Source organism: Diplodia seriata (assembly GCF_021436955.1).
Source record: "Diplodia seriata strain FDS-637 chromosome Unknown scaffold_9, whole genome shotgun sequence".
NCBI lineage: Eukaryota > Fungi > Ascomycota > Dothideomycetes > Botryosphaeriales > Botryosphaeriaceae > Diplodia > Diplodia seriata.
The window spans coordinates 477,964-502,812 of record NW_027117316.1 but is presented as its reverse complement, the minus strand read 5'-3'; the positions used below and the strand labels follow the sequence as shown (position 1 = coordinate 502,812).

General features: G+C 56.9%; 7 protein-coding genes across 7 annotated transcripts; 3 read left to right on the top strand and 4 right to left on the bottom strand.

The window, feature by feature from the left end:
* Positions 1-1,454: 1,454 nt before the first annotated feature.
* ECM4 (S-glutathionyl-(chloro)hydroquinone reductase) lies at positions 1,455-2,698 on the bottom strand (the record flags this gene model as incomplete). The annotated part of the gene is made up of 4 exons (XM_066779984.1): positions 1,455-1,493; positions 1,630-2,306; positions 2,359-2,611; positions 2,693-2,698. The coding sequence occupies 4 exons, from the start codon at positions 2,696-2,698 to the stop codon at positions 1,455-1,457; spliced, it is 975 nt and encodes a 324-aa protein (XP_066629213.1).
* A 436-nt stretch (positions 2,699-3,134) lies between these two features.
* On the bottom strand, positions 3,135-6,101 carry RPN1 (proteasome regulatory particle base subunit; the record flags this gene model as incomplete). The annotated part of the gene is made up of 6 exons (XM_066779983.1): positions 3,135-3,155; positions 3,206-5,168; positions 5,225-5,574; positions 5,628-5,792; positions 5,846-5,910; positions 5,966-6,101. 6 exons carry the CDS (start codon positions 6,099-6,101, stop codon positions 3,135-3,137), a joined length of 2,700 nt encoding a protein of 899 aa, XP_066629212.1.
* Positions 6,102-6,414: 313 nt separating this feature from the next.
* Positions 6,415-7,794, top strand: rio2 (Serine/threonine-protein kinase rio2; the record flags this gene model as incomplete). Its single annotated transcript, XM_066779982.1, has 2 exons — positions 6,415-6,477; positions 6,535-7,794. 2 exons carry the CDS (start codon positions 6,415-6,417, stop codon positions 7,792-7,794), a joined length of 1,323 nt encoding a protein of 440 aa, XP_066629211.1.
* A 905-nt stretch (positions 7,795-8,699) lies between these two features.
* Positions 8,700-10,802, top strand: SLS55_008573 (uncharacterized protein; the record flags this gene model as incomplete). Its single annotated transcript, XM_066779981.1, has 3 exons — positions 8,700-9,884; positions 9,941-10,636; positions 10,692-10,802. The coding sequence occupies 3 exons, from the start codon at positions 8,700-8,702 to the stop codon at positions 10,800-10,802; spliced, it is 1,992 nt and encodes a 663-aa protein (XP_066629210.1).
* Positions 10,803-11,320: 518 nt separating this feature from the next.
* On the top strand, positions 11,321-12,787 carry SLS55_008572 (uncharacterized protein; the record flags this gene model as incomplete). The annotated part of the gene is made up of 3 exons (XM_066779980.1): positions 11,321-11,386; positions 11,464-11,622; positions 11,717-12,787. The coding sequence occupies 3 exons, from the start codon at positions 11,321-11,323 to the stop codon at positions 12,785-12,787; spliced, it is 1,296 nt and encodes a 431-aa protein (XP_066629209.1).
* A 1,384-nt stretch (positions 12,788-14,171) lies between these two features.
* SLS55_008571 (uncharacterized protein) lies at positions 14,172-15,655 on the bottom strand (the record flags this gene model as incomplete). Its single annotated transcript, XM_066779979.1, has 3 exons — positions 14,172-14,756; positions 14,821-15,527; positions 15,580-15,655. 3 exons carry the CDS (start codon positions 15,653-15,655, stop codon positions 14,172-14,174), a joined length of 1,368 nt encoding a protein of 455 aa, XP_066629208.1.
* Positions 15,656-17,477: 1,822 nt separating this feature from the next.
* On the bottom strand, positions 17,478-23,545 carry BLM3 (Proteasome activator BLM10; the record flags this gene model as incomplete). Its single annotated transcript, XM_066779978.1, has 3 exons — positions 17,478-17,540; positions 17,599-23,038; positions 23,103-23,545. The coding sequence occupies 3 exons, from the start codon at positions 23,543-23,545 to the stop codon at positions 17,478-17,480; spliced, it is 5,946 nt and encodes a 1,981-aa protein (XP_066629207.1).
* Between the last annotated feature and the right edge of the window lie 1,304 nt (positions 23,546-24,849).

The window sequence follows — 24,849 nt, the reverse complement described above, 5'->3', positions numbered from 1 at the left end:
GAAACGATTCCGGCTATATAGCGCTATAGGCCTAGTCTGCTAATAACAAGGGCTGTGATCCCATCGACCGTGCCCAGATGCCCCCAGAACATCATCGTGTACGACGATGAACGGACGTTGCGCACCTGATTTGTTTCAATCTCCCCATTTCCGCCTCAGCCGGAGCTGGAAGGCGTTACGCGCGAATGCATTGTGACAAGTCACGACAACTGCGTAGATTGCTGCTTTGGGTGTGGTTCAATGAAAAGCGCAAGCGCGGCCCGTTGCTTTTCCTTGTAGTGTTGCCGCTTGCAATGCAGACTTTGCTCACAAAGACACTTCGCAACCTCCCCTGCAATTGCTCTCTAACAGTGGCGGGATCCATTCGTCCCATCTTATGCTACTCGAGTAAGCCAGTGTACATCTATCTGCGTCAGGAAACTGAGCGCAGCGTTTCGAAGCCAAGAACCGATTGGAAATTCTTGGAAACCCTCAATGATAATTTTGGATATGCTCTTCCAGGGCTGCGATTGGATTTACGAGCAGTACGTAGGTTTCACAGAAAAAACAATAGTACTACATAACAGATGGCGTGCGCTACTGGCGAGAACTAGTGTTGAGAAGGAGCTCTGACGGCCGAGCTTGGAGATGTTGCCTCCCACAAGGAATTAGTAGGTTCACCAGCTCCACACAAACAGTACGACGCAGTCCGTAGTTTAATTGCTCAGCGGGCAGATGCAGATGCTCCCACACCCGATATCGTTGTGTACCGAGCCCACCTCCGAGCACTGAGAATTGCCCTTCACCATGGAATGAACACCAACCACGAAGGCTCCCGGATTGATCCACGGTGAATCAAAACACCCCAAGCGATACTAACTGACCATTTCCCCACCTCAGCAGAGCCATCCGACCCACTCGCCACAACTACGACGACCATCACCACGGCCCCACATACGGCTGCTCGCGCTTCCGACCACAAAACACAAACCTCCCTTCATACCATATCCGAAGCCACTACTCATCTTGCATCAATGCATGCATGCATGCCGCCTTCATGCATACTCGACTCGAAATCCCGGCGCATTGATCTGTTTCGCGGGCAAAACATTGGACCGGAGCGGCTGAAACGTGCGTGGGTAGGTGGGCGGCGGCCGTCGGTTGCAACGCGAAACGGGGCCGACGTCGCAGACTGGGGCCGGTGGATGCGGGAATGGGTGGACGTCGAGTTGTGAGCAAGTGAGGGGGCACGAAATTCGGCGGAGGTTGTGGTTGTGCTAATGTATCTTGAGTTGTTTGCGTGGGTTATGGTTACGTCAAGTCGTGCAAACGACTTTGTCAAAAGTAGAAGAAGAAGAACTTGATTTTCATATTTACTCGGTAGACCTAAGACGGCTTTCCAAATAAATGCGGATTCGTAACACCCAAAGCATATACTACAATCGGAGCTCCCACAGATTCGTGCTCACATTCGGTTACGCCTTCGCAGCCTTCACCGCAGGTACCTCCTCGTCCTTCGGCAAGATAGCAGGCTCCGGTCCAACAGGGGTGATGCTCTGAATATGTCACGCTCTTGTCAGCGAAATTCTGTCACAGACGTAGTCCTGTCCCATTCTCGTTCTCTTCAGAACTCACGAGGGAAAAACTTACAAAGGGATTGATCTGCTTGTGGCTCTTCGTATAGTGATTCTTGATGTGCTCGAACTGCGTCGTCTCCTCGCCGAACGCCGGGACGTCCCAGTACAGCTTCCGCAGCCAGCGGTGGATGGCCGGGTAGCCGGAGCGAATGTCGCGCAGGTTGCACTTGAAGTGCTGGACGTAGACCGGGTCGAAGCGGATGATGGTCGTGTACAGCCGCACGTCGGCCTCGGTGACCTTGTCGCCGAAGTAGAAGGGGCCCGGCGAAGACGCGAGGTGTTCCTCGACGCGGTCGAGTGCGGCGAAGAGCTGCTTGACGTTGCGCTCGTAGGCCTCCTGGGTGGTGGCGAAGCCGGACTTGTAGACGCCGTTGTTGATGTCGTTGTATGTCCACTCGTTCGTGGCCTCGATGTCGGCGCGCAGCGCCTCCGGGAGGAGGTCGAGCTGCTTGGGCTCGCCGGCCAGCAGCTCGTCGAACTCGTGGTAGAACATGCGGATGATTTCGCTCGACTCGTTGCTGACGATCTGCTTGGTCTTCTTGTCGTACAGCGTGGGCACGGTGAAGCGGCCTTCATAGTTGGGGTTCTGACTGAAGTAGATGTCACGCAGGTGCGTGAAGTCCGGGTGCAATGGGTCCGGTGTGGTGTTGGCACCGGGGATCTTCTCATCCGGAGTGGCGAAACGCCATCCTGTAAGAGGTCAGGCGTGGTGGTGAGTAGCTGCAACATTCTCGTGGCTTACCCTTCTCGAGCATGTGCCAATGCACGCTCGTGTAAGAAATGAAATCCTCCAGGCCCTTGAGCTTCCTCACAATGAGCGTCCGGTGCGCCCACGGACACGCATACGAGACGTAGAGATGATATCTCCCCTTTTCAGGCGGAAATTCGGCGCCAGGCTTGTTGGAGATGAAATTGCGGAAAACAGACGTCTGCCTTTTGAACTCTCCGGACTTGTCCTTCGGGTCCACCCAGTTGAGAATGTCTTTCTTGTCGGTCTGCCACCGTGGTTCGGTCAGTGTTGGCTTCAAAGGCATGTGTATTCAGCAAGGGTGGGGCAGTTGATGCTGGTGACGTACCGACATGTGGGCGGTGGAAATGTGCGGTCGTAGGGTGGGATGGATGTGCCTGCCAATGAGTCTTGTGCGCGCGAGGGCGATATTCATGAAGCTTGCGTGATGCTGTGACGAAGGGTTGAGGCAATGGATGTTTATGTATGGAAGGAGCGTCGCCGAGCTCTCCGGATCATCGCTGCCCCGCTTGCGTCATGCGGCTGGAAGCTTGGCGGCTGCTGACCAAACCTTACAAACCCCTGCTTTTCCATTGCTTGCTTATCACATCGTGACTAGATGATTACCATGCTTCGCATTACAACTCTGCTCGTAGACGCAATCGTTTTGCTTGCACATTCGGCATAATGCTTCTATTTGTACACCGCAGCGCGTCCCGTCCCGCGAATGTCGTGACTCTATAACCCATATCGCCCATCCCCATGCCAGTGACCGGTCCATCCGAGAGCAATTATTCCTCCCACTCGGGGTTCTACACCATCGTTAGCAATGCACACTGCACTTTCACACACTCAAACATACCTTTCTTAGGATCACCACGCCCTCCAACGTGCTGTTCAAGCTGATGTACTGCTCGTCTTCCAGTTCCGCCCGCTCTCCAAACGAGAGCAGCACCGGTGTGCTCTGCGTCTGCCAGCCAGTGATCGTCTTCGGGCGACCTGCCTGCCCAACCACATCGACTGCCTGACCAACACGCACGTTGACCGTCAACGGCTTCAGCTCCTCATCCAGCGTGATCAAGAAGCGAGGCTGCATCGCAGTGACCATGAAGTAGAGCAGGTAGTGCGAGTCAGAGAGCACAAACTGCTTGGCATCGATGAGCGACACCAGGACGGTGAGGAGCCCTGCCGCCGAGACACGGGACAGGACCTGGCGGTCCGTGTGGAACGGGTTGACCGAGAGCGTGCCCTTGCCCATGTGCAGCAGACCTTGGGCGATCCGCACCATGAACAGTGCGTTGGGATCGCGCGAGTAGTAGCTTGCTAATTGCCTGAGCAGCTGCGCGAGACGTGCGTTGTTGGTGCCAGCCCCGACGAGACCCATGGCGAAGATGGCATTGATTGCCACGTCGTTGTCGTTGTCGTGACTGTACCTCGAAAGCGTGTCGTACACCTTCATTTGAGGGTTGCTCGGGCTGATGAGACCCAACGCCAGCGGCACAGCCTTCCGGATGTTCGTCTCACCATAGTGCATCAGGTGGCCGAATGTGCGGAGCACCATCTCCTGGCCCACCTCCTCGCCCATGGCGACCAAGCTGATACCAATGACAGCGTATGCCTGCAGAAGCTCGTCGCCCTTCTTTTCCTCGTTGTCTTCGTCAATCTGCTCGTTGCAAATGTGGAGCAGCTGCTGAATCTTGAGCACGGCTCCAGTACCTGCCCAAGCGCAAACTTCTGCAAGAACCGAAGTGGGTTTCGACATGGGGTGGTCGATCGCCTTCAGCGTCTCCAAAATAACGTCAACCTCTTCTTGTTGGCCGAAGAAGAGCAACGCAAGGCCAAGAGCCATGAAGCGCGTCCACTTATCCTTAAGCTGCTTCGTCCGGTCTTCATCCAGGAAAGTCTGGATGATGGCCTCACTCACATCGCTGTGAGCAGAACCAACAAAGATCATGCCCAGAGACAGAGCAGCCATGGCTGAGAGCTTCATATCCAACGAGGTATCGCTGACGATGGGCAGGAGAAGTTCGAGAAGCTCTTCCTTGTTAGATCCCGCGTATGCCAGGCCAAGACCCATGATAGACGCGACACGAATCGCCACCACCTTGCTCTCCAGGTTGTCTGCGTCACCAAGAAGAGCCATAGCAGGATCAGCGTCGCTCCTCACACCCGAGTTGACAATACCACTGGCGAGCATGGCTCCTGCCTTGATCTGGTCCTCGTCCAGATAGGTGTAGCGATCGATCTTGTCCAGGCCTCCTTCGGTATCCCACTGCATCAGTAGACCCACGGATGCTGCCGTCGACAGCATGCCCTCATCCTTGGTCCTCCACACCCAGCTCTGCTTATCCTCCTCAACCAGGAGCATCTTGTCGTTGCCAAATCCGGCATTCACGAAGGCATTGACAAAACCACTCGCGAGGTTGTGTCTGGCCGAGTCGGTGTTGGTAAGGCCCGCTGTGCGACTGCTCTCGAGGTGAGTCTTGTAGATGTCATCGGGGGTCTTGGGGTCCAGGATGTTGAGCTCCTTCGCGAGCACCTTGAAATGGTCCGCGAGTCTGGTGTTGTTCAGGCACTCGGCCAACTCGCCATCCTCCTCTTCCTCAGGCAAGTCGATAACTATTCTTTGGCGGGCGATGAGGAATGCCAGCTGCTTTTTGATAGACTTGTCCTCGGTGGCGTTGAAAGCGTCCTGGATCTGCTCCTTGTCGTTCAGGCGGATCGCGATCACCATCGCCTGTGTGAACTGCTTGTAATCGCGGTAGATCTTGTATGCTGTGCGGAGGAAGCGGTCGTTGTCAGGGTAGGTGAGGAGGGGAACCATGCTACGAAACGTGTTAGCGCCATGAGCTCGTTCCAATCTTTTCAGACAATAACCCACCTGACCATATACAGCGCAACACGCGAGAAGGTGTTCTCATCGAGATACTGGTCGATCGACTCAATCATCTCGAGCTCACTGAGGATGTCGACAGCGTCGGCTTCGGCGTTGTGCTTGAGGAAGAAAGGAACAAGGTTTAGCCCGAGATCGACGAGCTCGTCAGCGACCTTGTCGTCGTTCAGACGGTCCTGGAACTCCTGTCCGATCTCCAGAGCCAGGTGGCGCATGTACTCGTGTCCCCACGAGCCCAGGTCCTTCGATGGGGAAAGCAGACGGTACTTGAGAGTGTCGCGGCGGTTCTCGTCCGAGTAGGTCATTCCGAGAACGGACATCATATCTGCTAATGATTGCTGCAATCAATGTTAACGCTTGTCTCTGGAGCTGCTGACTGGTATGGCCGTACCTTGTCCTCGCCCTCCGGCCATGATTCATACGTCTTCTCGAGCGACTCGTAGTGCGGGCGGAGGAACTTGAGCGGCTTGGGGACTGCCGTCATAGACGAGGTGGAGGTCTTGATGAAGTTCTTGATTGCTTCTAGTGCAGGCTTGTACAGGCTGGTGTCGGGTTCCTATCAGGCAAGCGTCAGTACGTCGGCAGAGCAAGCAACGAAGACAAACGCACCTGTATCCGCTCAACGAGCATGTCGAGCTCATTCTTGAGCTGCTGATCCTCTTCGCTCAGCTCCTCTGCGGCTGTGTCAGTGCATGATGCGGCGACCCGGCGCGGCGGCAATAGACTGACCTGCGGGCATGATCTTCTCATCTTCCTTGATGGGGTTGCCATCCTTGTCCTTCTTGACCTCCTTGGGGGTCTCGTCCACGGCCTTGGCCTTGCCCTTGTCGGCGGCGGTGGGCTTCTTGTCGTCCTCGTTCGCCATCTCGGAGCAGTATTAGTGAGCAGCGGAAGGCGGCGGGGCGGGATGGCGGCGCGCAGGGAACGTGGAGACCTGCAGAGATGACAGACGGCGGATGGGCGGGAGTTGCGACTAAGACGGAGGATGAGGGTTGGTTGGGGGAGGGAGTTGGTGTTGCTGAGGTCTTGGAGCTGCTGGAGGCGCGCTGGAAGCTCGTCGCACTGGCCACCCATGCCGCAGTTGAGCCGGCGAACACTGAAAAGTGATGCAACACCGCCCGCCGCCCGCTCTAGTTTTGCGCAATAATTTTGCCCGCACGCAGCCCAACTTCGGCGCCATGAAGCTCGATACCAAGGCCATCAGATACCTCACCCAGGATGACTGGCGTGTGCTCACTGCGGTACGCACGCGTGCGCCTCACCAACGGCCCTGCGATTAACGGCTGATGCGCGCGCAGGTTGAGATGGGTAGCAGGAACCACGAGGTCGTGCCCACGCCTCTGATCGGAAGCATCTCTGGGCAGCGCGGTGGCGTGCACCGGTGCATTTCCAACCTGGCAAAGGTCGGCCTCATAGGCAAAGTAAAGAACGCGAAATACGACGGATACCGCCTGACCTACGGCGGGCTCGATTACCTCGCCCTGAACACGCACTGCAAGCAGAACACCGTTTTCAGCGTAGGAAACCAGATCGGCGTGGGAAAGGAGTCGGACATCATCGTCGTTGCCTCGCCAGGCGGGGTGCAGAGAGTCCTCAAGATCCACCGTCTCGGCCGCATCTCGTTCCGCAGTGTCAAGGCCAACCGCGATTACCTCCGCAACCGCTCCTCGGGATCCTGGATGTACATGTCGCGGCTGGCAGCAATGAAGGAGTTTGCGTTCATGAAGGCCTTGAGAGACAACGGCTTCGTTGTGCCAGAGCCAATTGCGCAGAACAGACACACCATTGTCATGAGCTTGGTGGATGCCTTTCCATTGAGGACCATATCCAGCGTACCCCAGCCGGAGAAGCTCTACTCGGAGCTCCTGAACATGATTATTCGTCTGGCCAAGTATGGCCTTATTCATGGTGACTTCAACGAGTTCAACATTCTGGTCGAGGAGAAGGCAGAGCCATCCAGCTCGGATGACGTCGATGCGCCACCGAAGATTACGCTCAAGCCCGTACTCATTGACTTCCCTCAGATGGTGTCCATCGACCATTCGAATGCGGAGTACTATTTTGACAGGGATGTAAACTGCATCAAGCGGTTCTTCGAACGGCGTTACCACTTTGTCAGCGATGAGCCCGGGCCATTCTTCAAGGACGCTATCAAGTCAGTTGGCGAAGCTGCTGGGGCAAGGAGACTGGATATTGAGGTTGAGGCATCGGGCTTCAGCAGGAAGATGGCCAAGGAACTAGAGTCATATATGCGCGACGTCGGCGTTGACGGCGATGGTGATGCTGAGAATAACGGCGAAGGTACCGAAGACGCCGAGAACGAGGAAGATGACGAGGGCGAGGATGAGGACGAGCAACCAGACTCAGCAGACGACAACGAGGTCCTTGCAAATTCTCACAATGGTGAGGTAGCTCATGACCTCCACAACGGCATGACTGTTCTCCAAATCGACGACGACACTCCGGATATCACGCACGACGACATGCAGCTCCCCACCAAGCCAGCTCCTCAAAAGTCAAGGACCTCGGCAAAGAAGGCCTCAGGCTGGGCTATATGAGCTCTTGGACTCGATGTTGTAGCTTCTTCAAGTTCCTATGGGCCCGTTGACCACCGTCTGGTTGTGCAAGCTCCTAGAGTTGCACGGATCAAGCAAGGCCAAGCAATGCGCATTGTTATACAGAGGGTTACCCTGGAAAACGGGAGGGCCCTAGCTGCGCACGGCGTTGGGTGGAGAAGTAATATTCCGTCATAGCTCCAGCAAGCATGACGGAGGGATGGCGCGCGTCGCACCACGTCGGACAGCATGAAAAGCGATCTGCGGCGCCCGCGGGTTCCGCGCATGGAAACGCCAACTGGGCGCGAGGCGGACCACATAGAATTTCGATCTGTCATGGCTGGAGGCTGCAGAAGCACGCCCTGCGTGAGCAGATGCTGCGGGTGTCCAATGAGCGGGCGTGGTAGATAGCACTAGCCCGGTGATCGCCCGCATGGAATACAGCGACTGTGCTCACGATCTGATCGCCAATGCATGGTGTGATTGAGTCAACAGCAGGCGGCCTTCCGAATGGCTCGCACGACGAAGAAGTACCTAGGTAGCGAGAGAAATTTTCGCTCAGCACGCGACGCAGCGGTAGTGGTTGCGGCAGTGCACTACCAAAGCACCGCAAGGACATTCCAAAAAGGTGATACGGCCGGCGGCCCCAAAGTGAGCCGTCGCTTCCATGGCTACTTATCGGGGCCCGGTGGAGCTCTTCGCCGCACGCTGCCGCCCCCGCCGCGGTCGAGTCACCACAGACGGCGCCACGGTACTGACTCGGCACGATAACAAGATGCCCGCCCTCATATCGCCTCTGCGCGCCTGCCCGGATCTTTTTCCCCAATGGCCTGACCATTTCCTGCCCATATATTGCCCTCGAAGCCCGGACTCCCGATAGCTGCCATTGCCCAGCTCGCGCCGCCGCCATGGCCCCCTACACAGCGCCTACCTCCGCTGCAGACCAGTCTTCGCGCCTGCTCAGTACGTCATTCAGGTCGCATATGAGCTCCTTCAGCGCTTCGTCTCCTATCGCCGAAGCTGCTATCGCGCGCGACATCGAAGAGGAAGCCGAGCAAGCGGGCGCGCCGCAGGACGACGATGCCGAGGAACATGGCTGGGCCATCAAGCCCTCTGACCACGCGCTCGCCGAAGGCTACCTCCGCCAGAGTTACATCGCCGCCGGGCCGCGCGCCGCCGTCTTCCAGAACCCATCCGTAACCGAGCCCGGATATCTAACCAAGCGCGAAGCCGAAGAGGCGCGGAACGACGAGCGCAGTCTTCTGCGCGACAATGCTCTGCTCCCCCCGAAACACCCGCGCCGGCGCTCCAGCGGTGGCCAATCCTCGTTCAAGGGCTTGAGAGCAAGCCTCTCGATCCCCAGGTTGCGCAGGAGCATTGACGAGGAGGCTGCGGTAGACGATGCCGTTGGCAACGGCGTGTCCGATCTGTCAGAGCGCACTGCGCTGCTTGGTGCCGCAAGGCCGGCCGACCCGACCAAGCCTTATGGAGGGTTGGACACGCCGGACAACATCAGGCAGAAGTGGGAGGAGGCTGTGACGGCTGGAATGATCCAGACCACATGGCAAAGAGAGGCTAAGGTGCTGGCGAAATACTCTCCCTCGCTCATCCTCACTTTCTTGCTGCAGTACTCGTTGACTGTTGCGAGTATTTTCACCGTCGGTCACATTGGCAAAGTCGAGCTGGGCGCCGTCAGTCTGGCCAGTATGACGGCCTCCATCACTGGCTACTCGGTCTACCAGGGTCTTGCCACCAGCTTGGACACGCTTTGCGCCCAGGCGTACGGTTCGGGTCATAAAACGCTGGTCGGACTGCAGTTGCAGCGCATGGTGTATTTCTTGTGGACCATCACCGTCCCAATTGCCGTCATATGGTTCTTCGGTACCCAGATTCTTGAGGCCATTGTGCCTGAGAAGGAGACAGCGCAATTGGCGGGACTCTACCTGAAGGTTCTCATCGCCGGCGCGCCGGGATATGCTGCTTTTGAGAGTGGCAAGAGGTTCGTTCAGGCACAAGGCCTATTCTCAGCAACCTTCTACGTGCTGCTAATCTGCGCTCCGCTGAACGCCTTCATGAACTGGCTGTTCGTCTGGGTGAGTAACCCTGGTGCCGCGCATTGAACTCCAGACAAGACTGACGCGGCGTACAGAAATTCGATTGGGGCTTTGTTGGTGCTCCCATCGCTGTCTCAATCACTGAGAATCTCATGCCGCTGTTGCTCTTCCTTTACGTGCGGTTCGTGGACGGCAGGCAATGCTGGGGTGGATTCTCGCGTCTGGCGTTCAGGAACTGGGGCCCCATGATCAGGCTTGCTCTCCCTGGGCTCATCATGGTGGAAGCTGAATTCTTGGCTTTCGAGATCCTGACCCTATCCGCGTCCTGGATCTCGACGACGCATCTTGCCGCACAGAGTGTCCTCAGCACTCTGACGGCCATCACATACCAGATTCCTTTCCCCGTTTCCATCGCAGCCAGCACGCGCATTGCCAACCTGATTGGTGCCACGCTCTCTGACGCAGCGAAGACGGCCGCCAAGGTAGCATTCGTTGCGGAGTTCGGCATTGGTATCCTGAACGTCGTGCTCCTCTCGTCGCTCCGAAACTACATTCCCCAGCTGTTCACCAACGACGCAGACGTGGTTGAGGTTGTGGCTGCGATCCTGCCTCTGTGCGCCGCGTTCCAGCTATTCGATGCGCTGGCAGCATGCTGCGGCGGTATTCTGCGCGGAATCGGTCGCCAGGAAGTCGGCGGCTACGTCAACCTTATTTCTTACTACCTGATCGGGCTACCCATCAGTTTCGGCACCGGGTTTGGACTGGGATGGGGCTTGTATGGCCTGTGGGCGGTAAGTGACGGGACCAATGCTGATATGAAAGACCGGGGCTAACGATGAACTCCAGGGACCCGCTCTTGCGCTTGGGATTGTCGCTTTGGTTGAGTACATCTTCATCCACAGAACCAGTTGGGAAGCTGCGGTCGAAGATGCGCAAAAGAGGAACTCGGAGAACTAACGGGGTCCATGAAAGGTTTCATTTCGTTTTCCCTTTGGCCGTTTGGATGCCTGTCACACTCGCGTATACCTTGCTTTTTCTGTTCGGGCGTTCTTCGAGACTGAGCTGCGCTCTACATGGGGTAACAAGACTGGTGTATGGCTTGAAAGGCCTGATAATCTGAATTTGTGTTTTCCGCCCAGAACACGATTTTTCTTTCTCAATTGGTGATTTGAGCATTGTTGAAGTGCGAGACATGTAAGGGGGATCAAACGCGTGGTTGGCGGAGTGATGGGCGGGCTACTGCTGTGACTTCCCTGTGCGCGCGGGCGCCGATCCAGGGTCCAATGGACTACACTTCACCTCGCTTTTCTTTCTCACCAGCCCAGCTCCATGCCAAGTTTCTGCATCCAAGCTCGCGAGCCTGTCCGCTCCAATTCCTCTCCACGAGCAACCTTGCCGCCATTCGCGCCCAATTCCCACGCCACACCACCACAGACAGCCGCGACGGCAGCGCCATTGCCGACGCGACTTTCACCATGCCGTCCGACCTCGAAAACGCAAAGCTGATGTTCCTTTGCCTGCAGTTCAGCACCGCCACTGCTGTAAGTGCATGAAACACCCGCCTCACGTGGGCCCGCCGCGTGGTGTAACCGCCTCTGACATGCTCTATCCTGTGCAGTTCGACTACAAAAAGATCGGCGATGAATGCGGCGTCTCCGCCGGCGCCGCCAGCAAGCGCATGAGCCGCCTCAAGCAAGCCGTCAAGGCAGGCAAGGAGGGCGCCGGCCTCGACGTCCGCTACCTGTGGTCGTGCATCCAGCACTCGGACATGAACAATGTAAGCCTCACTTCGTTCTTGCCTTTCTGCTCTCACTTCACCTTCCCGTCATCGCTGGTCGCTACCGACGAAGAGAGCTCATGGATTGTCTTAGGTCGACTTCAAGGCTGTAGGTGCCGAGCTTGGCCTCAACCCCGGCGCGGCATCCAAGCGCTGGTCGCGCTTGAAGCAGGCTCTCGAACGTGGTGAGACGGGCTCCACCGCCCCGGCTAACGGAGCTCCTGGTGGAAAGAAAGGCAGCGCCGACAGCAACAAGAAGCTCGCCGCCGGTGGCAGGAAGCGCCAGAACACTGAGGCCGCCGACGACGAAGATCTTGGTACCGGCAGTGTCAAGAAGGCGAAGGGCAACCGTAGCACTGCCCGCAAGATCAAATCTGAAGAGAACGGCAACGAGGACGACAACAGCGACACAGTCGAGGATGACACCGTCAACGACCCTGAGAATAAGGCCTTCGCGACCAGCAAGAAGCCCGCTCCCTCTCGCACAAAGGCAGTCACCACCGGCCCCAAGAAGAAGTCATCCACCGCCAACACCGACGTCGCCCCCGTTCCGACGCCCGGAGAGGCCAAATCCGCCCCTCCCGCTCTCCATCGTCGCCGCAGGCCCCTGACGGATGAGGAGATCTACCAAAAGCTCAACGTCGACGAGGCCGAGGAGCTGGAGAAGCGCCACATGGGCCCCCACCGCAGCGCCTACCCCAGGGCCCACAACCTGACCGAGACTTTCCAAGCCCTGCTTACGCCGGACCGGAAGGAGACCGCTGCCATCTTTGCCGATATTGCCATCCCCAATGAGAATGACGGTGACGGCGACGGCGACAAGGACGATGTCACGCTCCTCGGTGGCTACCCCACACCCGTGAACACCAGCTCCTCACCATCCAAGCAGAAGAAGATGAACAAACCCACCGTAGAGGACGTATTCAGCGCCATCGCTGAGGAGGCCATGAAGAGTCCGAGCGCCGCCGAAGAGCGGGCGCGCTTGAAGCAGCAGAAGGTGAAGGAGGAGGTCAACACCAGCGGCCACCAGCAATCCCCGGATCGGTTCCAGGTCCCGCAAAACCTGCCGAATCCCTTCATTGGTGGCAGCGCTACCCCCGCTAGCCGTGGTTCGTTCTTCAGCAGCGATGAGGATGAGATTGGTGGTGAGGAGGAGTACGTCTGAGAAACGGGTGGATGGAGACTTGTTACTTCTGTGCTTTTCTCCTTTCGGCAGTGTCCATTTCTGGAATCATATCTGGTCGGATGCTTCCTCGGCTGCTTTGGAAAGGATGATGATGACTGCAAATTTTTAGCAGTAAGATGAAGGCGCCCACTGCCTACCCTTTTTAGGATAGATACTGCTACCCAAGGGAGCGAGTGGTGGATGGGCACCAGGAGAGAGTGTTCTATTCTTTCCGAATTAAGCAAATCTAAAGGACGGGAGGGAACAAAATTCTAGAGAATGTTTCCCCATGACTGCGTGTTTGCTCTACAGCGGGTGACGAAACGAACTGGCTTCTTTGAGCGCACTTCCTACATAGGTAGTTGAATACGAGATCCCGACGTAAGTGTGCGCCATCAAAACCTACATTTACGCCGGGGTCGTCTTGTCTTCAACTGCCTACATACACATGATTATGTGGCAGGCACGCAAGGCAGACGTGGGCGGGCAATCTCTTTCGTCACCCACCGCGGCACGATCTAGACCAACCGAAACGCGCCGCTGGTGGAGGTGCCGGTTCGACGTTGTCGGGGGATTGCGCTGATCGAAGTAGACAGTCCCGAACATGGGGACTCTAGTTGTGCAGGCATGTAAGGGATCAGGCGCGGAGTAATATTTTTTTCGCGGACACTGTAGAAAGTGAGGAAGGAATCTTCTGCACCAGCGCCAACCGACATGTATGGGGAGAGGAAGAAGTTAGTTGTTGTGAGTAGTGCAAAGAAAGTGATCGACCGACGGTGTTGGCTTTGCTTCTCCTCCCCCTCCTCCAAACGGCGATCTGGAGCTTTTACGCCTGGGGGATGTGCTGCTAGCTGGCAGTGCACATTGCTTGCTCATCCACCAAAGATTTTCCAGTGCTTTTGACTATCACTCTCTCGATCAGCAGCGGATGGCCCAACTCTCCGGGGAAATTCTCAAGTGTGGCGTCTCCCCGCCGCCCGCGGCTACTACCAAGCATTCGTGCCATCGGCTTCGAAGACCCATCGCATTTCTCTGCTAATCATTCGCCAAGCGTTGTGGAAATTGGAAATTTGATCCTGTTCTTGTTTGAATTCGAAAAAAGAAAAAAAAGGTATCGCTTTGCGCTTTCCCTAGCCCAATGGTATATCCAGTACCCAGAATGTCCGAACCCGCAAATGAAAAACGGAAGAAAAAGAGTCATCGTCCCTAATCACATCGCCGGATATCCATGCTTTCAAAGCTTAAAAAATAAGGAAACGAGCCATGCTGAAATGCCTGTAGTGAAAAAAAAAAAAATAGAGAAGCGCGAAGAGAAGCGAAGCGAAGGAGAAGAGAATTACCACCACAGCAAGTGTCTTCTACCTCCTCTACTCTCTTCCACAATCTACGGCATAAGCAACCAGAACCCACCACCCAGCGTGCCGCCTATGCACAGAATCGTCAAGATAGCGGCCCCCGCCTTATCACCAGCGGTGATGGGTTCCCTGCGCTTGGGGGTGCTCGATCCGGCAGCGTCGCCGCCGGCGCCGGGGTCGCCTTTGCTGGTACCGCCCGTCTTCGTCGTGAGCGGGCCCTCGACGTGCGAGATGAGGGCGGTCGACATGACCTCGAGGACGGCCATGTTCTCGCCGACGCCCGTGGTGCCGTCGAAGCTGCCGGTGGTCCATTGCAGGCCGCAAACCGTCTTGCCGTCGGCCTCGGTGCAGGCTTTTGCCGCGGCCTCGCGCGATGCCTTCAGGATCGGGTCGAGCGTTGACGTCGTCCACGGCGCGACCTTGGTTGTTGCGGCCATCCAGCGCGCCAGGAAGGCCTTGAAGGAGCGCTGGTCCATGTTGCAGGTGCCGGATTTCTCGCACGCGACTTCGGTGATGACGTTGGGGGCGTCTTGGGAGACGAAGACCCGGATTGCCTTGAGGATACCTTCGGTACGCTCGCGCCAGATGTTGTTCTCATCGCCAGCTTCGGCGGACTAAGAGGAGGGATGTTAGCTGGGTAAGGTTCAGGGAGGGGGTTTCCAATTAGTAAGGACTTACCACATTCCATAGCACCGCAGATCCGTACAAGAAGATGCCCGCGTTGTACGTCCATTGCGTGTGGTCCTTCTTGGTGCAGTTGTTGTTTGACGCGTCCGACGTGCCGTCGTAGAAGTGGTAATCGTTGCTGATGAGCCCGACATCGTAGGTCCACTTCCACGTCTTCTCTGCCCAGTCGGCGTAGGTATCGTTGCCCGTGTAGCGCGCCAGGCGAGCGGCGAGACTGAACAGGCAACCCTGCGAGATGGTGTTTTTGTAATCGAAGCCCTGGTTGAAGGTGTAGATCTGCCACTTCAGGCCGCCGTTGCACGTGTCCTCGTTCCACCGGCCCGCCTGTTCGTTGAAGACGGCCTGCGCCAGCGCCAACCAGCCTGGGCCGGTGTCGGGATCCGGGTACTTGTTCTCGGCCGCAGCCATGGCCGACAGGGCCCAGAAGCCTTGGTCGTCGTTGCCCAGCGACTTGGACTGGTTCGCGGGCATATAGTCGGCGTCCTCGCCCATTTGGTGCACCAGCGCCTGGGTCGTCATCTTGTTGAACTGGTCGTCGCCCGTGTAGTACCAGTAGTCGACCAGGGCGCCGAACATGGCGCCGGCCTCCCACCAGTAGTAGGGGTCCGGCAGGTTACCGGGCACGTCTCCCGGCCGGTAACCGGTGTAGTAGGAGGTCATTCCCTTGGCGACGGCCGCTATGCCTTGCTTAACGGAGTCTGAGGGCTGGTCAGCAAGCAAGAAGGGTGATGTTTGACTGGGAAAACATACTCTCATCGTCCCAAGAGACATCGAGGGCTCCCGCGGCGGTGGAGAATAATAATAAACTGCTTAGCGAGAAGCGCATCGTGGGATCAAGCGCAGACTTGTGCGGTCAAGCGTGGAGAGAGCGAGAGAATGGAAAGGGTGGATCTCAGAGCGAGTGGATAGACCAGATCCAACATCGGATATCTTATCTTGGCGAAAGGGTCGTTGCTGGGGAAAAGGAAGGTATGGGGAAAGAGGAGCAGGAAGAGAGCCGGCGCGACGAGACGTCATGTTGAAAAGAAGAGGGCTCAAGCTTGCTGGGCAACGGCTCAGCGCTTCAGGAGAGATTATCAGCGGGTCCGGCTGGGAAGATCACTTGTTAGGCAGCCTGCAAGGCGACGGTAAGGGGCCAAGAGCTCTTGGCATCTTACTTGCGGGTCGCCTGTCCGCCTGAGGTTGAGCCGCACGAGCATGGGCTGCGCGACGCTGCCGGCATGCCTTTTCTGGCGCCTGGATTTCGCTCTCGGTCCGTTTGGGGCGCTGCACGCCTACGGCGGACGAACAAAGGCCGTCGAAAGAAGGTTGAGTAAGCATTTTAGTTGTGTGAGCAGCGGCCGATCATTCGAAATAAGGTAGTGGATCCTGTCGACCGATGACGTCGGGGAAAACTGGAGCGCTGTCGCAGCGGAGGCCGAGTGGAGCCGGCGGACAGCGAAGCGGGAGGCTGCTTCATCCTGGCACACGTTTCGAGGTAGCCCCGGCTGGCCCTCGCGCGGCGGACCCTGGTACCATTTCCGTCGGGATGGCGCAAAGGAGCTGGAGGTGGTGTTGTGGTTGCGGCAGGCGTCCACCGTCCGGCGCCGAAGATTGCGATTGGACGGCGCCAGTGCGCTACCAGTACCGAGCGACCAGGGACGACCAGGGACCCGCGGAAGGCGCGCACGCGCCGTTGGCGTGCGGCCAGGTGCCAGCGATCAAACAGCAGCCACGGACACGAAGCGCGAGCTGTCTGCTATTATTAGGCTGACGCGTCAACTCCAATCCCTCCGCGATGAGGTGCTCCTCCCCCTGCGTTGACATGTTACGCTTTGGGAAGGACCGCTCCAACCCCACGGCCATCCCTATTTAATCGTATCCAGAATACGGAGCCTGCTGTCCTCCGCTGTTCTCCCCGGATCAACCCGGAAGGCCGCATGTGCTGGCAACCCAGGCGACCAGACTGATGGGAACCGGATCGGCAACCTGATTACCGTGTGTTGGCAGGCGGAACTGAGACACAAATATGCATACTTTCTACCTCTCTTCCAACCTAACTACCCAGTGCCGGACGAGTCGAGGGCTGTTTCAGCGTCGAGGAAACAAAAGCTTAGACGTCGTCGGTCGCTTGTTTCACCCGCCGCCACCCGCCCAGTCCATGGAACACGAAGACGGCCTCATCAACCCTCGCCACCGCTGTTGGACCTTCTCTGCATTTCAATAGGCTTATATTCATCGTCTACCTGGTCAAGCAACCAGACAACTATTCAGCACGCGAAGGGCAAGAAAGGGAAAAAAGGAGGAAGAGCAGCACTCCATCTATGCAAGTCAACCATCGCCTGTCCCATGCAAAGAACTTTGATCCCTCCCGAGGTACGAATGAGAGAAAAGTAAAAAGAAGCCTCCCCGCCACAGTCGTCCACCCACCTTCCATCGCAAGAGAGCACCACCACCTACCAGTTTCCCACCGATTATTTCTCGTTCATACCCGCGCCCGAGATCCAGGCCGTGACCCCGTGGCGACTGTGGGGGGAATTGCAAGATATGGAAGGACTGTGTGGACAAGACGAGACAAGATCGAAACCCAAAGAGCAACCGTAACGTCCAGCCCCAGTCTCCCTCTCCCCCATCACACTCATTCCTCCCATCTTCACGTCTCTCTTCCTCTACGCGAAGTAGCTCTTCCACAGCACACCTTCCAGATCTTCAAGCTGTTCCGGTTCGAATGCCTGTAAATTGTGTCAGTCGAATGGCGGTTCGTTTATGAGGAGGGCCTCCGAATCTTACCTTCACGTCAACATGCCACGTGTCCTGCCTCGTCTTCTTGAAGTCCGCGAGGATCGACTTCACGCTCTTACCAACCGTGCCCGGGTCTCCCGCCGCCTTGAGTGCCAGCGTAGCCAGAACCTCGGGCAGCCAGGCGGGCGGCGGCGACGTGTACGGGAACGCCGAGATGAGGGCGCCGAGGCCGAGCACCGCGGCGTGGCGCACGAGAATGAGCCGGTTCTGCTCGGGCGTGGGCGTGCCCGGCACGCGCCGCTTCGGCAGCGGGTTCTCGCGCAGCATCTTCGTGAAGCGGTTGCGCAGGTCCTCGACCTGCCGGTTGCGGAAGCCGACCGGCGAGCAGCGAATCATGCCCGAGAGCGTCGTCTGCGCGCCCAGGCGCACCTCCAGCTGCGAGTCGCCCAGCATGGCCGAGACGCAGTCGAAGAGGGCCTGTTGCTGCGCCTCGGTCATGAGGAAGAGGCGGCGGAAGTAGATGACTTGGATGTTGATCAGCACGCGCAGACGCTGGTGCCAGGACGTTGCGTTACGCCCGATGCGGATCATCGAGTTGATGAACTCCTGGTCTTCACCGGCGCGGTGAGGAATGTTGGGCAAATGCCGGAAAACATGGTAGGCAAGAGATTGCAGCTCCGGATCTTCCTTGATATCCATCATGTGCAGGAGCTGCTCCATGAACAGGTTCGGGAAGAACTCCACAAGCTGAGTGCATTCGTAGGAAGAAAGGTTTGAGTCGAGCCAGAGGAGGACCGTCTTGCCGGCTTGGGTGTATGAGGTCGGCTGCTGCTCGCCAGCAGGGCGCTCCTTACGCCACTTCTCCAACCTGTTGAAGACGTCGGTGATGACTTCTCTGAATTTGGCGTCCGGCTGGTATGGGCGTACTCCGATGGAGGACGAGGATTTCTGCGCATCTACCAGTGCCTTCACGTTGGGGTACGATTCGTGGTATCTGGTGCGATAGATGCTGGCAATTGTCTGGCCGATAGCCTCACGTACAGCCTTGTAAGGATGGTCGAGATGCTTGACGAAGTCCTCGAGGATGGGCTTGTCAAGCTGGAAGTGCCAACCGCAGTCTATGACGGTCTGTTGGAGCAAGTTGATCTTGGAGCTCTCCTTGAACGCCTGACTTGAAGACATGTCCAAGCGGAAAGCAGCCAAGCCATCGACAAGAGGCCAGCTCCTCCTGGGATCCTTACCCTGCAGCGCAATATGGAGGAAGGTTGTCCAGTAGGAAGAGTTTTCCGGAGTGAGCCCGTCTGAGAAGATTCCGCGCACAAACGGGAAGACATACTCCCATACCCGAGTTCGAATGTCGGTCGGCAAGTCAGGAGCGCAACAGAGCAAAGCACCCATAATCTCCGACGTGGCGCGATGTTGATGCTTGTCGGTACCATCAGCAAAGACGGACTTCGTGAGATCCTTGATGTCATCGAACGACACCTCGGTCAGCCCCGAGAACATGAGATCGAACGCATGTGTGAGCATCATCGCGCTGGTCATACGGAAGCGATCTTGACCCGAGTCTCTGGGCTCCTGCTTCAGATACGCAAAATACGTTGAGAACCAGTTGCGGTCCAGAATGCTTGCAATCTGCTTCCTGACCTTGGTTTCAACATCGTCGTACTCGAGACCTTTAGTCTCCGTCAAGAAAGCTGGCATGGTCTTGTTCCAAACCAACCAGCCAGGGTAGTCGAAGTCGACATAGTACTTGGCCTCAGGCTGGCCGAAGCTGGCAAGATAGTCCTCTGTCCACGAAGGATCTTCGTCGGCGCGGGTTGGTACTGCAATCTTCTCCGGGACATCCTCTTGGCCTAGGACATACTTCTCGTAGCTGTGGTGCGCGAGGCTACGCGTCTGAACGAGCTGGAAGAATCCCAGAAGCGCTCCCTGATACAAACTACGCAGAGTTGGATGAGGATCGATCGTGCCTTTGGTTGCAAGCTCGATCATGGCTTCTGAGGCAATGTTCTCGAAACGCATACCGAGGTTGATTACCACGGTTGCAGTACGGATGGCCTTCTTCCAGTGCGATGCTCTGGCCTGCTCAACAAGCTCTGCTGAAAGTTCCGCTTTCTTGGCTTCTACCTTTGTTCTCTTGTTTTTGACCGAGTGGCGCTTCTTCGATATCCTTGGTCTGTACTCTTCGAGCTGCTTCTTGTCGATGTGCTCCACAATCGCTTCCACGACCTCTCCGTCGAGAACAACCATCCTTTCGAGAGGCTTCCCCATGTCCATGATCTGGAAGGTCGCATTGGATACGAGCTTTTGTACTGATGGCTTGTCCGCCTCAGTGACTTCAATGAATGATTTGATCAACTGGGGAGTGAACTTCCAGTTCCGCGAAATCGTCTTTGCCAGACTGCCAAACAGCAAAGAGAACATAGCACCTTTGATGCGTGGGTAATCGCTCTTTTTGACGGCTTCATCGAAAGCCTTGAGAAGAGGCGGAATGACAAGAGGCCTGGATCCGACGATGCACTTGACGGCAGACTCGTTGGCTGTTTGCGCTGTACGTCGAATCTCGGTATACAGGGAAACGCTTGAGTGGGCCAAGTCCATTAGAAGCAGTTCCTCGACATCGGAACGTTCGCGTGGAGCTGCATTGTGCCTCAAACGCTGCAGGTGGTACACGTAGGCACGTCTCACAAGAAGAGGCCTCGGGTATTCCTTCCTGAGCCCGCTGACCTTGAATGGATGGACATCTGCTGCAAGAAGCCGAGTAACCCGGTCGAGAACGTGGGCGGACCTCTCGATGCCCACATCGATAAACCACGACCGATAGGCATTGTACAGGGCATTGAAACAAGGGACATCGTCCTCTTGCTTTTCGACTAGGAACTGATGGATGCGATGGAGAGTGTAGCCAACCTCCTGCCGCAGTTCGTGCAAGAGGCGATACTGCCCATTCGAGTTGTCGCGAGTCCATGGATAGCCAACCTCGTACTGGAAGGTCGGCCTTGACTCATCATCCTCGCTTTCTCCCAGCTCGTTGTCGACACCATCTTCCGAATCGTCTTCCATATCAGCATCGCTGCCTTCTTTGTTCTTTTGTGGAGATGGTGCAGGGTATTTGGAATCAAAGAGCACCGACACGCCGGAAATGATCAAGCGGAGTAGCACGAGGTTTCGTGAAACCTCATCAGACCACTCTTTCCCAGTTCCATCCCGCTTAACAGGCGAACTGTCCCCAGTGAGTGCGTTGAGGGATTCCATGGCGCTCTTCACCTGTGACTCGAACAGCTCGACTGCAAAGGTAATGCAACCGGTGTTTGGCACATGCCATTTGACGCTGATGTCCTTGGCACCAGGCATAAACCCCCAATCATTAACGGTAAGCCCCCGTTCAGCCTCGTTTCGCTCATAGAGGGAGTAATCGACCGTGTAGATGCAGGTAAGGTTGAGGAGCAGGTGATGGATGAAATTCGAGACGTGCACGGTGGGAATACCGCGGCAATGCTCCTGCATGTACTTGGCGATGTCGAATAGCTCTTCCTTGTAGTCCAAGACGGCGTCGCCCACGTGAACGACACACATGCTCAGCAAGCTAATATTCCAAACCAGAGCTCGGTCTTTAGGCAGGACTTCTGAACCAGTCGTTCTTGATGACCCTGCCCCGTTTTCCCCTATCTCCGTGCGAATGCCAGCCAGAAGGTCAGGCAGAAGTCTCTTCAGCGTCTTCTGAGGGTTAACCTTTACAAGCCCGTTGCAAATGAAAGCCATCGCGTCCCTGGCCTGATGGATCACATGGTTTGTGACGAAGTTTGCGATTTTGTCCAGTGCAATGTCAAAGAGCTCGGGCGACAGAGCAGCCAGTAAAGGCGTGAAGGCAGCTGGGAGAGTATTGACCACATTTTCCTCGGGGGAACCGCTCCTTACGCGGGATGCGTCGGGGAGGTTTTCGAGGAGGGTGAAGACACGGCCGAGGAAAGTGATGACGAATTCAGCGAACCCAGTCGTGGATGACCTCAAAACCGTCTCTTCTTCCTGGTCAGATAGCTCCTTTTCGTAATCAAATTCGACACCGGCACCTTCCCTTTCAAGACGGTCGACCTGGGAAGCAATCCACTGCAGAGCAAGATCCGGAGTGCTCTCCTGTGCGCCGGGCATAGGGGTGACGGTTCCAGAGCCTGCCTTTTCTATTACCCCACCGTTTTCCATGGAGATGTCGCCATTTGGTTCCGGCTTCTTCTCCTTGGTAAGGTCGTGGAAGGGGATGATGTAGGAAACAGACTGTATGTAACTGAGGGTGTGCAAAGTCTTCTCCAAGTCATTGGCGTCAATGCCAGGCAGTGCAAGACCGAGGAGGGTTGTGACATGACAGCGGTAACCCTTGGTCCTGACCATCGTCTTCGAAAGCATGTGCAGGGCTCTGATTGACGAAATGGTACGGTGGACTTCGACTAAGCCTTGCATTGCAGGATAGATGCGCTGCAAAGCCCCGGGAAGGATCAGGTTGGGCTCAAGGTATGCCAGACACTGCAACGTGGACAAGGAGAAATTGATTGCTGTTCCGCTCTTCGCGAAGATGCCCATGAAGATGACGTCTCGGAGACACAGAACAAACCTCTTCTTGATCGCATCATTGAGCCGCCTCTCCTCCGGAACTTCCATCTCTCCGCTGTGCTCCCGGTTCCACCGCATGACGAAGAAATCCGCAAGGTAGTAGACGAGCTGAGACAAGGTCTTCGTCCAACTTCCAGAGTTCGATGGATGGTAGAAAGTCTCCACAGCCTCAATGAGTCCTTCCAGTCTTGCCAGTATCGAGTCCGGCTTGTCCAAGCAAGCTGGAGAAAGGGACATCACAATCCAGCGAGCAACGTGATGCGCGATGGGGTGCTTGCGCTGGTCTCTATCCAACATAATTGCTAGGCCGGCGCCAGCATCGACGCTTGAGCTGTATGGCGAAGTTGACTGGCCCACTGGAATCTCGAGCAACCGGAGGATGGCAGTGAAGATCAGCTGCGACTGATCTCTTGTGAACAGGCCATGCTCGGAAAACGGTATGGACTTAGAAGAGAGCGAATCGCGGGCGAGCCGGGAGCAGATGTCTATGAAATGGACATCAAACAGCCGGGATCGGTTCACGAGGGACCAAAGGTGGAAAAAAGTTGGCAGGTAATGTTGCGGTTGGAGGTCTGGGCGATCCGCAGGTGCGGGAGTTGTGGGCAGAATCAGATTCAAGAGTCCCACAACCACATATGCGCCTTCGGAGAACGAAGTGCTGAAGAAAGGTAGGAACTCCTCCAGCATAGCCGGGATCTCCGAAGGATCAAAGTATAACTGCGCGAAAGTACATAGCTTCGTGACAGTCCTGATGTTCCTCCTGAAGTTGGTCATGGTCGAAGCGCCAGACTCGGAGGGCAGCACGTAATTCTTTAGCTCCTTGTAAAGTGGCCTCCAGTCGAGAATGAGGTCTTTGCCGGGGCGTAGGTAGTGCTTGCGCCTGTCATATGTTAAAAGTGGGAGCTTGCCGAGCCCGCTGGAGGCGAGCGCTGGGAGATACTCACTTGGTGAGAACCATGAACATGCTGGCGAACCTCTCTGCAACCAGGATATCCAACCCCGGCGCCAAAGCAAGCTCATAGTAGAGCTTGATGAGCTTGACGCGGATGTCGCGGGGCAAATCGAACTTGAGGGACAGCCATCCACGTATCTCACGGGTCCAGTGTACGGCGCCAGGCGAGAAATCCCCAGCAGACACAGCAACATAGAGATGCTTTATGCAGGTATTGAGGTTCTCTAACCGCTCGGCGTCGGACTCGGTCTCGTAGGGCAGGTACTTGGTGTAGGGGAACGTGCGAGGTCGAACGCGGTTGGGCCGTCCTTTGGCGTCGGCATCGCCGTTGCTGTCCTCCCAATCCGCACCGGGCGAGGTGGCACGCGATAGATCCGCGCCATTGGGCCCATCGACGCTGCTGAGAAGCTGCCCTAATCGCTCGTAGCCGGCCATGCTTGCTGGCGAGGGTGGTCGGCCTCGTCCAAGGTCAGTCGGCGGTGTCGCGTGAGGAGCGGTTGCGGGCGATGCAGATGCGGATGTAGATGGAGCGGTGGCTGGGTGGGCTCAGTTATGTGAAGGATGCGGGCGCAGCGAGCGCTCGACGGCTGTACGACGGTCTGGGGCTGTTTGGGGCGATGAGCTCGACAGTAGCGGCGACATGGACGAGGGGCGCCACGAATCTGGAATGAATGCGGCGGGCCGCCTGCACGCAGTCGTTGGGTCGCGGCTTCGGGGGCGGAGAGAGCGGCGGGAGGCTACGTTGCGAGCGGGCGGGTGGGTGTGAGTTAGTAAGATGCGGCGGGAGGTACGGGCAGAAGCTATGACGACGGGGTGGGCGAGCTCGGGGCGGCGAGGCTGAGGCGGCGAGGTGGAGCTGCGCGCCGTTTCTTTCTGTTGACAGCCGCCGCGGACCACGATCACCAATCAGCGACTACGCGTTGGACCGGCGGCAAGCAAGACACACAGAGACCCTGACAGCTGGCACCAGTCGAGTCTGGATCCGTGGGAGAGTGGTAGTGTTGGACCAAGGCTCTGCACCAGCTCTTTTATCGCAGCGCTCCAGGCAATCGCCAGTACGCAAGCTCCCTGACCGCGCAACGCCCAGAGGTAAGCCACGCAGCGCACGACCTCTCGCATTCGCCCGCCTCGTGTCTTGCGCATGCCGCCCGCGAGCACTCTGACCGCATGCTTGCGTCTCTCGCTGCGTCGATCGTCACCGCCGCTGCCTCGAGCATCGCGGAGCGCGTCGCGTGAGCGCGTATTGCCCGTTTCGGCCGCCTATTCTCGTGCCAGTACCTACTGACAAAGCCAGCCAGACAGCATATTGCCTGCTTGCGGCCACAACTTTTCTTTTCTTGTCTGTCCGGTGTTGCCGTTCCACAGCGAGGAGGAGGGTCATGAGCTCCTACTACGATATCGACGCGATCCTCACGGATGCGCAAGTGCGTCGCCCCACATCACCGTCAGCCTGTTTCCAAGCCTCTAATGCGTCACACAGAAAGTGCCCTGCACCTTCGAGCTTACAGTGCCCGGGCTGGGTTACCTCGACGGAAATGCCGGCCAGGATGTAGGTTGCGCCTTGCCCACATACCAACAGGAGGCTGACGGGGCGAGCTATAGATGAAGGAAGGCACCAAGGTTGAGCTGCCGCTATGGCTCGCGGAAATGCTGGCTGTCAGGTAAGGCTGAACGGAGTCACGTTCACCCCCAATTCCTGGGGAAGCATGCTCCCGCCACAGTGGGGAGGCTGTGCCATT